The 12,443-nt window shown below is 34.1% G+C and overlaps 1 protein-coding gene and 1 long non-coding RNA gene across 3 annotated transcripts; one reads left to right on the top strand and one right to left on the bottom strand.

Annotated features, from left to right (window-relative positions):
* The first annotated feature begins 1,077 nt into the window (after positions 1-1,077).
* On the top strand, positions 1,078-7,307 carry LOC109221321 (lysine-specific demethylase JMJ25-like). 2 transcript variants are annotated; one of them, XM_019385795.1, is made up of 12 exons: positions 1,078-1,304; positions 1,841-3,372; positions 3,477-3,589; positions 3,711-3,810; positions 3,891-4,023; positions 4,096-4,159; positions 4,256-4,958; positions 5,167-5,496; positions 6,067-6,433; positions 6,526-6,611; positions 6,698-6,817; positions 6,903-7,307. In XM_019385795.1, exons 2-12 carry the CDS (start codon positions 1,858-1,860, stop codon positions 6,972-6,974), a joined length of 3,603 nt encoding a protein of 1,200 aa, XP_019241340.1. In that variant the 5' UTR covers positions 1,078-1,304; positions 1,841-1,857; the 3' UTR covers positions 6,975-7,307. The 2 variants fall into 2 exon arrangements, with proteins under 2 accessions (XP_019241340.1, XP_019241341.1); XM_019385796.1 differs by having other exon boundaries at positions 1,849-3,372.
* LOC109221322 lies at positions 5,504-11,682 on the bottom strand. The gene is made up of 3 exons (XR_002067235.1): positions 11,449-11,682; positions 8,003-8,102; positions 5,504-5,726 (listed from the first exon to the last, which is right to left on the bottom strand). It is a non-coding gene; the product is annotated as an uncharacterized LOC109221322 (long non-coding RNA).
* Between the last annotated feature and the right edge of the window lie 761 nt (positions 11,683-12,443).

Genomic DNA, 12,443 nt, shown 5'->3' on the forward strand with positions numbered 1-12,443 from the left:
TAAATGAGATTACTACACTAATGAATTCCGTTAGCATGATAATATCAATTTCTTATTTATTGAAAAAGTCATGACAATTTTTATGCTGAAAGGACTAGGAGATGCTATTTGCAATACTTTAGCACTGAAGTTGGCACAGTAGTTCCTACTTCCTAGTCCTAGATAATAAAGAAAATTAAAGTGTTAAGTATATTTTTAGGATTGGGATTCCTAAAACATGTTACTAATAGATTGTTCAAAACAATTTTACTAATTTGCCTACAAATTTCATCTCTAAAAGATTAAAAAAATGTAAATTTTATAATTTAAATGAAACCAAATCAATAACTCCGTTAATATCGAAATCAGTAGTACTATTTTTGGTTGTAAAAGTCTTGACAATAAGGACAAAGAGCAATATTAATGATAAAAACATATTCATTACATTAAATCAATAAATACAAGATATATTATTTTTCATACAACTTATTATTTAATTAGCATTAAGTTAGATGTGTCTGTACTTTAATTTTTAATCGATTTAATTTGGTATAAACACATGATGCGAGTAAATAGTAAATACTACTACCTATTTTAGCTCACAGAAGTTGACACTTCTTCATATATTTCGGTTCACAATAAGTGACCAATTTGCCTTGGGCACATTTATTAAGGAAATACTAAATTCTAGATAAAAATAGTTAGTGTGACTAAATTATCCTTAATTAAATGTTGCAACATAATTTAACGTGAGGAGTAAAAGACTTTTTAGCAATACGTACATAAGGGTAATTTTGAAAAAACAAATTGAATTTTTTCTTGATTATATAATGGACACTTATTTTGGATAAAAAAATAAATAAATTGATCACTTAGTGTGGACCAGAGAAATCTGCCTATGAATTTCATTTTTAGATATCCGAATATTGTAAAACAAATATTATTGACCAAAGTTTTAGTTCATCTAAATTTAATGTCAAATAAGGGTAAATTCTTGAAGTCACACAATCCCCATTAATCCCATATAGTGACCTCACCAGAATATTTACATTTACAGCTCCCAAAATCCAACTCCTAATAGGAAAAAAGGTGCGACAGTCACCCACTGTTTTGTTCTCTTTGGTTTTTTCTCTTTATACTTGTTTTGTTGGGTAGAGTATTTTTCTTGTTATTAAATACCTACCAGCCGGCTTCTTAATTCCTATTTTCTCTGTAATCGAATATCGAATTTCATAATTTCTATTTCTTTCTTGAACCCATTAACATGCTGAATTAGAATTGTATCAAATTCAATGAAAAGCTGTTTCAACTGATCCATTGATCAGGTGAGTTGAAGTTTCCATTATCTTTATATATGTGTGATCATGGGTTTCGTTCAGATTCTCTCTATTTCTTCTTCTTTTCAATATTATATGGGTATTGGGAATTTTAGTGAATTTTGGATAGATTTTAAGGATTGATTAATTGGGTTCTGTTTTTGGATTGAAATGCCAACAAATTGATGTATTGAGAATTGGTATGTAAATGGGGATTGATTCAGATTTTCATCTATTGGTTTTATTTTTTAGTTATTTTTTTAATGGTGAATTGGTTGAGATGATGACTGTTGACCCAGTTATGTTGACTTTGGGTCACCCGTGGAAATTCTTTTTATTAATCTGGTTTTGTCTGTAGCTTTTACATTAGTACAAAAAGTTGATTTTCATTCAGATTTTAATCCGCTTGCTGATGTTAGATTAATTTAATTCCATTTTAGCATCTAAGGTTCATTCTGTGGATTCAGTATTTGTTTATAACATTCTTGCACTGCCATTTATCCTGAAGATTCAGATTGTTTAGATTATTAAGTTTTATGTTTCAGTTGTGTAGGAGTAGAAGATGGCGACATTAATTGCGAAACAAGGACCATTGAGCAGTCAGAACGCCCCAAGAATGAGAAATCCGTCTAAGGTTTTTAGGAAGAGAAATTTTGTCCTAAATCGTGATGAAGAAAAACACGGAAAGGACAATGCAGCATCGCTGCTCAACGTTACAGAGTTCCCTAATAAGAAACCAAAGCATTGTTCCGATACTGTCGTCCGCCGTGGCAGAAGAACTATGGCAGAGAAAGTTGGTGTTGTAATCAGGAAAGGGGTTCCGGAGGATGCACGTTTATCAGGTGGATTGGGAGAGAGAATAAAAACAGCGCAAAAGCCAAAGAAGAACATGATCACATCGCATCAGAGGACCAAGACAATAGCTACTGGAAAGGAATCTGATGACTCGCGTAGTAGAATGCATCATCGTTCAGCAAAAAAGAAGGAACCAAGTTTTTTAAGTTGGGATGACTTCATCAGTGATGATGAAGAAGAGGAGGAGTGCAAAGAGGAAGAAGATAAAGAGTATTGTCCAGGACGCTTAACGAAATCTCAGATGCCACTTTATGAAGAGTATTGTCCAGAACCCTTAACGAAATCTCAGATGTCACTTGATGAAGAGTATTGTCCAGGACCCTTAACGAAATCTCAGATGCCACTTGATGAAGCTTTGAATAGTTTAAGAAACTCGGAAAAGCTTTGGAGAACTTCCAAGCAGGAAAAAGTTCTTAAAAATGGACCTATGAGAAATAAAAGGAATGATAAAGTGAAAGACGAGCCTCTCGAGTGCAGGGACAGACTTAAACTTTCTACCTCCACAAAAAGCATTCTTCTAAGTGGAAATCCGCAGAGGAAAGGGATGCCGGATAAAGTAAATCTGCAACAATCTCTAGGAACTTCAAGCAAGAAGATGACTCAAAAAGGAGATAATACAATGAACAAGGTGGAATATGGAACTGAAGAAAAATGGGGCGCGTGCAAGAAAAAACCAAGCTTGTCCAAGGTTGGAAAGAAAATGCCAGGGACTCAAGAAATTGAAGGCTCAGGGAATAAAAGGGTGCCTGCTAAATTAAATGGAGAAAAATGTCTAGGAACGTCAAGCAAGATGAAGATTCCTAAAACAATGGACAAGGTGGATGAAAGTGAAGACAAGTGGGATGTGTGCAAGGAAAAGCCAAGTCTGTCCAAGGATGGAATAAAGACGCAGGAAATTCATGAAAAAGATGCAGAGAATAAAAGGATATCAGTAAGACGTGTTGCTGCCTCATTCAAGAGATACGGTCATGATTATTATGTTGGTGAGTGGGAAGATGATACTGAGGGGTATGAGCTTTTGATAAGCAATGGACATCATATACCAAGCAATACAAGAAGCCAGAGAATTGATGTTTCACATGATCTGAAACCAAATAATAGTCCAAAAGATATAATAAAAAATTCAGCAAAGTTGTCTGCTTGTAGTTCATCGCCTTCCTCCTCGTCGTCCTCTGGTTCAACAATTTCAAGAAGTGGAATAGATAGATCTACAAACATGAAGGTCAAGCTCTTTTTATTCATTAATCTTGTAGATTAAATGGAATTTTTCTCCTTTTCTTTTGAACTCTTTCAGATGATGACACTTATTTGTTTAATCATATGCAGGTAAATTTTCAGCCTTCAAAGTGTCATCAATGCAGAAGAAGTGATAGAAGAACTGTTGTTCCTTGTATGAAGTGTAAGGAGAAATTATACTGTATCCAGTGCATCAGGGAATGGTAAATGTCCAATGTGTATCTCTTATCTTTGTGATTGTTCAAATGCTTAAGATTTCCTTTTAGTATGTCATGAAATTTTAACATCACTTTAACCTTCCTGCTAATTATTTTTTATGAACAGGTATCCTGAATTGGAAGAAGAAGAAGTTTCAGAGGTTTGTCCATATTGTCGTGGAAAATGTAATTGCAACCTGTGCTTACACTCAAGTGGCACACTTAAGGTTTGTCTTTTCCTTAAATCAATTAAAATGAGCTTGTCGCTTTATCTTCTAATTACGGCTGAATATTTCTTTCCTTGAAGACATCAAGAAGGGATCTCACTGATCGTGAAAAGATTGAGCATTTGCACTATTTGATTATCGAACTCCTCCCCTTTCTGAAAGAAATTCATCAGGAGCAAATCCAGGAGATAGAGATGGAGTCTTCTATTCGTGGTATGTCTCTTAGTTTAAAGAAACAAAACATTGAGTCGGACGAATTGTACATTGATACAGTTTTTATCACAGGGGTATCTTCATCTTCAGTTGAAATTCAACAGTCACTTTATCAAAATGATGAGCGAGTTTACTGGTAATATACTTTTTTTCGTGCTATTATGAAATGTTATGTTTGCAGTCCTTATTTTTGGAGGTTTTATACTTAATGATTTTATTGGCCTTGGAGCAGCAACAACTGCTCAACTTCAATAATTGATCTTCATCGAAGTTGCCCAAATTGCTCATATGAGCTCTGTCTAAGTTGCTGCCAAGAGCTGCGGGAAGGCAAATTTCCGGGAAATAGTGATGAAGCAGTTTTCCAGTATTTAGACAGAGGCTATGATTACATGCACGGTGGAGATCCACTGCATGAAAATTTTCATAATATGGAAATTTCACAGGACCAGAAAAAACCAATTACTTGGGTTGCTAATTATGATGGTAATATCATGTGTGCTCCTGTAGAAATGGGTGGATGTGGAAATTGTATTTTAGACCTGAAGCATCTGTTGCCGAAAAAATGGATCTCAACTTTGCAAGCAAAAGCGGAAAGAATTCTGATCCAATGCAATTTTGCCCAGATAATTTCTCAGCCAATTTGCACAACTGATGACCCTGAACTGTTACACAAAGCGGCTTCTAGGGTTGGTTCAGATGATAACTGCTTGTATTCCCCTACTGCAAAGGACGCTATGAAGGATGATGCACTTTTACACTTTCGCAGACACTGGGCCAAGGGTGAACCGGTGATAGTACGAGATGTTCTTGAGCACACAAGCGGTTTAAGCTGGGAACCAATGGTTATGTGGCGTGCATTATGTGAGAGCACTGATTCAAAGATCCTTACAAGTATGTCAGAAGTAAAGGCTATCGACTGCCTGGCTGGTTGTCAGGTTCTTTCTCATATCTTCTGCATTTTCTACCTCGTGCACAGCATTAGTACTTACCATATTCCGCTTAATCCTTTCCTTTCCTTTCCTTTTGGTAATAAGTATTTTTTCTTCATATTAAAATAGTTGCTTCTTGAATAGCCTCAACTTGTTATTAGAATATGACTATCTGCCATTGTGCTAATGATTAAATTATGTAAAACTTTTGCAGGTTGAGATCAATACTCGAAAGTTTTTTAAAGGCTATACAGAGGGCAGAACATACAAAAATCTCTGGCCTGAAATGCTCAAACTTAAAGACTGGCCGCCATCTGACAAGTTTGAGGATCTCTTGCCTCGCCACTGTGATGAGTTTATCAGTGCTTTGCCATTCCAGGAGTACACAGATCCAAGGATCGGTATTCTGAATCTTGCCGTTAAATTACCAACAGGTGTCTTAAAACCTGACTTGGGTCCAAAGACATACATTGCGTATGGTATGACGAAAGAACTTGGAAGAGGGGATTCGGTGACAAAGCTTCACTGCGATATGTCAGATGCGGTATGGTTTCAACAGGACGTTTAGTTCCTTCATGTGTCTTTTTCACTTTATTTTCATATCATTACCACCCCTTTGATTTATGTATTCTCTAGATCTAGTTATCACGCGGTCTGTCCGTGCTGGCTTGTGGAATAGCACTGCCTAATACTTCAAAATCACAATTAGGAGGATATTCCTTCAGATTACTTCCGAAATCTGGAACCTCGTCGACTAGGACCTTGGCAAGGTGTCTGAAAAGTATTAAGTAGCTGTTTAAAAATGGGAAAGAAAACTGACATTTAATCCCAAAATATAGCAACTTATTCAGCCAATCTTCTGCCTTATGTTGTCTAGTGAGACTCATTAACCTCATGGCTACTCTATAATAAGTTTGATATGAGAATGATCTACAGTACATGCTGATCCATATCCTACAATCCAGTTTTATGTTTAATCTCACATTATTAGGAGCCTTCTCGCTTCTCCCAGTTCTGGATTGTGTTAATGCATTACCTGCTATTAATTCCCTTTGTTGCTTTTTCCATGCTTATTTTATGACAAGCTGATGTTTCTGAAATTCGAATTGCTCAGATAAATATTTTGACACATACAGCAGAGATGGCTGTAAGTGATGAGCAGCAGTCTGCAATTGAGAGAGTGAAACAGAAGCATAGAGCTCAAGATGAAAGAGAGTGCCTCGAGCATGATGGCAACGAATATCCTATGAAGATATCTAGTGGGATCGGAAGGGAGGAGAAAACACCTGAGACAACTGGAGGTGCCTTGTGGGACATCTTCAGAAGGGAAGACGTAACCAAGTTGAAGGAGTATCTTTTAAAGCACGCAAAGGAATTTAGGCACACTTACTGTTGTCCTGTTGATCAGGTTTTTCACCCGATCCATGATCAAACTTTCTACTTAACTTTGGAGCACAAGCAAAAGCTTAAGGAAGAATTTGGTTAGTAATTTACCTTGTTCTTTATCTTTGCTCGAGAATCAGAGAAAACATGTTTGTAAACAAATCTACAATGTCAATTTTTAATATTTTAGGGATTGAGCCTTGGACCTTTGAGCAAAGACTCGGAGAGGCAGTTTTCATTCCTGCAGGATGCCCTCACCAAGTGCGTAATCTCAAGGTAAAAATCATATTTCCGTACTAGTTTTATTTTCCATGAAAATCCAGAAGTTCCCTCAAGTAACCATATCGTTTTCAACTTTCCAGTCGTGTACCAAAGTTGCTGCCGATTTTGTTTCTCCTGAAAACATTCAAGAATGCCTCCGCCTCACAGCTGAGTTTAGGAAATTGCCAAGAGGCCACAAGGTCAGAGAAGACAAACTAGAGGTACCGTATCAAAATGCTTTTATCTTAATCTGGCGGTGTTAAGCCTCCATTGTGTACTAACTTATTTCATCCTTTGATGGAACAGATAAAGAAAATGATTATTCATGCAATCAACCAAGTTGTCACAGATTTGGAGCAGCTTACTTACATAGTTTAGAGAATTAGCAGTATAAACTTTTGCTTAACAATTTTCTTTAGCAGCAGTAGCAATCTGTCAACAGTTGGTATTGCTGCTGCTAATGGCCTCGAGTGTTCTTTTGGCTGTTAGGCCATGGACAATTGTGATACACATTTCTTGCAGCTTAGGTCCTCTTCACCATTGTTGCATACTTGCATGTAGAAGATAAATGTTAAAGGGACATTCTTTTTTCTATCAAACTCCTGCAATAAAGGCAGCTTCTCCGGAATAGTGAAGGCCAGCGTAGTATAACCAATTTTTTAAACCTGTATATAACTGTTTTATGGAATATAATATGAAATTTCATGCAAATACGCTCTCTAGTAGTGCTCAAGGTATCTCTTTTAGGAAACCACGTGCATATTACCATTGCTTATAGAAACTACGAAAAGTACTCACAAGCTGTATTGGCGTTTTATTTGGTTATGTATTAGAACTTTCTCATCAAATACTCTCAGCGTTCTTAAATCAACAACAACCCAGCAAAATTACACAAGTGGGGTTTGGAGAAGTGGGGTTTGGAGAGGATAGAGTGTACGCAGATCTTACCCCTACCCCAAGGAGTAGAGAGGCGTTTCTGATCGAAAAAGACTCAGCGTTCTGAATCAGCGTCACGTTTCCAAATGAAAAAGACCATTGAATTGCTACTAGTCAATTAGAAATATATGGATTTGTTGCTATAACTCAATTACAGTTATTTTAGTGAAAACACCACGGGTTAGTCAGTTTTCGGACTGGTAATTAAAAAATAGCCAACGTTTGTGAAGTCATTGAAAAATAGGCATTATTTGCTGCAACACGGAAAGTTCCAGCATAATATACTAAAGATAGTGCATCTGTGTATAAACTTTCGGCATATTGTGTTGGAATTTCAACACACGAAAAGTTCCAGCATAATATACTGAACCTGAGATTTTAAAGTTAGATGGTTTTGAAAATATAAATTTATTATTTATTTTAAAACGAAGCAAAAAAAATATGACACATATGATGAGATGAAGAAGTACCTCTTACATATTGGCCAGGTGTTCCAGCTCAAGGCATGTGATATTCAAGAAAAGTTGGACCATGATACCAAGCCAAGTATCAAATAACCATAGGGCCTTTCTGTTCAAGGAAAGGACACGAGTTACCTTTTAGACCAACATCAATCACCACCGATGGCCAATTCTTAGGGGTTATTTGGTAGGTGTATAAGAATAGTGCAAAATAAGTTGTATTAGTAATGCATGTGTTAGTAATGCAAGCATAAGTTATGCAGATATTATTTCTTATCAACTGTTTGGTGTGGTGTATTAAATTACAATGCATTGCATAATTTTTAAGAAAAATAGTTGTTTACAAAAATGCCCTACATATTCTCTAGCTTTAAGGGACTTTAAGGACAATTTTATATTTAACCATACTAATGCATGCATTAATAGCCTTGGTATTACTAATGCCATGGTTTTCTATGCATTACTTATACATAGGATAATAACAATTATGATGTATAACTAATACAAGTATTAGTTATGCACAGGTTGAAAAAATATACCAAACAAGGTATTAGTAATGCATAGAGCTAATGCTTGCATTATTTTTTCTAATACCTCCTACCAAACGACCCCTTAGCGTGTTTAAGCAAGCTTTCGAAATCACGTTATTTAGAAAATTATTTTTCTTCAAAAGTGCTTTTTAAAAAATTATCTTTGGTGTAAAGCACTTTGTGTTTGACTAATTAATTAAAAGTATATTTTTGACCAACAAACTTTTAAAAAGCGTTTCTAAGTGTACTTTTCTAAAAAGTGCTTTTTTCAATAAAAATTTTTGGGAAGAAGTTACCTTTTTGCTTCTCAAAAATGTTTCTCCTTCTATTCAAAGCTATTATTTTTCCTTCTAAAAGCTTTGTCAAATATCGTTGCTTAAGAAAAGTACTTTTAGCAGCAACAAAAATATGTTTAGCCAAAAAGAAGCTTAGCCAAAAAGCAATTAGTTTAATTGCACTGCGACAGGTCTTAATATGTAAAGCAGGATATAAGATTATGTTACTTTGATAAGACATCATCATCGTCATTATCTCCACTAGGGGTGTACAAACCGAACCGAAAAATCACACCAAACCGAAAAAATAAACCAAATCGATTAAAAAAACCCGACTAGGTTTGGTTTGATTTGGTTTCGTATTGAGTAAAAAAATCCGAACTAAACTGACATATAATATTTAATTTTTATATATACTTTTAAGATTTTATATAAAATTTTCTTTAAAAAATATCTAGAAATATTTGGGATTCTCTTGCGGGATATAATATTTAATAAAATATGAAGTGCTCCGTATTTATTAACCTTAAATAATGGGTTATATGATCACTTTCTCATCAAGTGTTACTGAAATGCGTCAATTTTTTTGTTCGTCCATATTCATATCATATGTTAAGGTCTATTAAATTCTTATATCTTTTTCGAATGTGAAGTGATTATTACTATTAAAGTATCATATTGGTTTTTTATGTTAATTACTAATTCGGTTAATCTTGAAAGTGTATATCAACGAAAAAGTATTGTCAAACGACTAAAAACTAACTGTTATGTGTTACTAAGAAAATTCTCCCATAAAATATTTTAATAGATAATATGTTTGTCAATTTTTTATATTTTTGCTAAACATATATTTACTTATAAAAAATTTAACAAAGTAAGATTGAAATAATATTTAATTAACAAAAAACTCGAAAAACCCAACAAAACCAAACCAATTCAAACCGATATAGTTGCTTTGGTTTGGTTTTTCCGGTTATGTACACCCCTAATCATCACTTTTCTCTATTACTAGCCTCTAACACACTATAACACTATCAACCCCACCTTCAACACTAAGCACATTACCACGAATCACTTTTAGTTCCTCAACTCCCACCGCACAATTCTCATTGTTGACCATTATTGTCAGCATTTTAAATGAGTGATTAATGCTAAGGGCAAAATAAGAAAAATAAATTATTTTCCTCTTGATATGCGAAACGTGACAAGTAAAAATAAAAAAATTATTTTTAGAATATTTGACAATTAAACAAGAACGAAGGGAGTACTACAATATCACACCTAAGATTTGAACCAATGGTCTAAAGCAAATTTTGAAACCCTTTTGTCTTATTTGCTTAGTGTAGGGGTGTTTGTCGGTTGGTACAGTACGACATTTAAATATTTCGGTTCGGTATTTTTGGTATTCGAATTTTTAAAATGCTATACCAATACAATACCTAATTATATACGGTATGGTTCTTCTCCTTTCAGTTTCGATTTATTCGGTACGGTAACTTCGATTTGTTCGGTTTCAATGTTAACTAGTGCATAAAGCCATAAATTGTAATATATTTAATTAAATACTAACAAATATAAAAATAAAAATGTTCTAAGCTCACATGACAATTGACAAGATTTGTCCAAAACCATCAAGTATCAACCTATAGAGAAAAAAAGGTACATAAAGGAATAAATTATATTTGAAAATGTCTTGTTACTTACTTAAAGCTAATTACTGAAGTTAGGGAGATGCAATTCATTACACGAGAAGAACCACCCTAAAACTGTAAAAGTATTAGGTTAAGATGCTTGACATCCTAGAGAATAAGGTTGAAATCTGCAGCCTACCTTATTCCTTCACTTTTCTAAAGAAGTACATGGGCTTTACTGCCAGCCTCAACATGCATACCAAAGAAAAATATTATGTAACTTAGTATATTATAATCAATAATATGTGTATTTTGTAACTTATTATATATTTCGGTACCGTATCTGTATTTCGGTATTATTTTTCTAAACACCAAATATCATAACCTAATACCAAATTTTTTTTAAAAACTTAAATCAAATACCAAAATTTTAGGTTGTGATACAGTAATTCGGTATTTGCCAAATTACGCATAGCCCTAGCTTAGTGTAATTTTTCATGAAAGGGATTCAATTGAACCTCCTTGCTTAAATCTAAATATGGCCCTCATACCAGAATAGGTGTCAGGCATAGGCGGAGCAAGAGTATCTGGTACGAGTTCAGACGAATCCTTAATTTTTGCTTATATCATGATTGGTTTTAGGGAATTCATAAAAGACGTCTAAACATTTAATTGTGAAATCAGTTACTAAGACGATCTATTAGTTTGATGCAAAGTTCATAACTCATAAATTTTAAATTCTGACTTTATATATAGTATCGGATAACTTTGCCTATCAAAATTTAGACATAAAGAAGGGGGAAAAAATATAAAAGCATCTAAAATACTTCTAAATAATTTCTAATCCAAATCCACACTCAAACAACACAAATATTAAAAAACAATTTTACAAAAACTAAACCCATTATAGCAAAAGTGCTTTTTGAAAACCAAACTTATAGCCAATTCTTTAACAAACAATTTCAAAACCAAATGCAAAAGAGAAAAGATACATATGGTACTAACACAAAGCAACTTACCATAAAAGAATAAGCATGCCAATTTCTTCAAACACAAGTTCCATTGATCTTTTCATCCTTTTGTGCTCAACTTCCTCACAAAAATAGATTCAGGTCTCACATTTCATAGTTCCCATTTATGAAGAAGACCTTATGTGGAATTTCACTGAGTTTGTGGTTGTTGTGTTTGTTGTTGAATCAATTTACTCTTAATTTTAGATTCTCTTCCTTTTCTCTCTTGTCCATAGTGAGTAGAGCCACAAAGGCAAACCAAAAGGCATACACCCTATTTATAGGGGGGAAAGGTAGGTAGATGTATTAGGGTTGGCAAACACTGTAAATGACTGGCTTGCCCTTTTCCTTAAGGAACAAGAAAGGTTGATCACCGGATATTTCGGCTTTTAATGCGGGATTTGGTAACCAACTATGAACTCCCACAGAATATTTCTCACTTGCTGGGGTACTAGTACTTGAATTTTTTATATTAAAATTTAAAAAATATAAGGATAGTGTAAAACAGTTGACTATTTTGTACTCTTGTTGTTTAATTACTAGGTAATTAATTACGAGAAAGGATCTATTGGAAACAGGCTCTCTATCTCGCTAGGTAGGGGTAAGGTTTGCATACATACTACCCAAACCCTACTTGTGGGATTATACTGGTATGTTGTTGTTGTTGTAATTAATTACGAGAAAACGGAGAAAATATTTTATGGAAAATTTTTCCTTCCAAATTAGATCTTGCATTTCTTTTAGATTTATTTTCCTTTCAAACAATCACATTTAGACCTTTTTCTCTTTACTTTGTTACTTGTGACTTTTCAACATGCTAACATTCACTGTACACATATTAAAGTGTGTGCATGGCCTTTCATTGTTCGTAGTGGCTAAACGGATTAGAAAATTGCTAGTACAATTTATTCGAATTCACTATATTATGATTTGAAAAGTGACCTAATTTCTTTAAGTTCATTATAACGTTATACTTCACTAAATTATTCATTAAAAGTATAAAG

Source organism: Nicotiana attenuata, unplaced genomic scaffold (genome assembly GCF_001879085.1).
Source record: "Nicotiana attenuata strain UT unplaced genomic scaffold, NIATTr2, whole genome shotgun sequence".
Lineage (NCBI taxonomy): Eukaryota > Viridiplantae > Streptophyta > Magnoliopsida > Solanales > Solanaceae > Nicotiana > Nicotiana attenuata.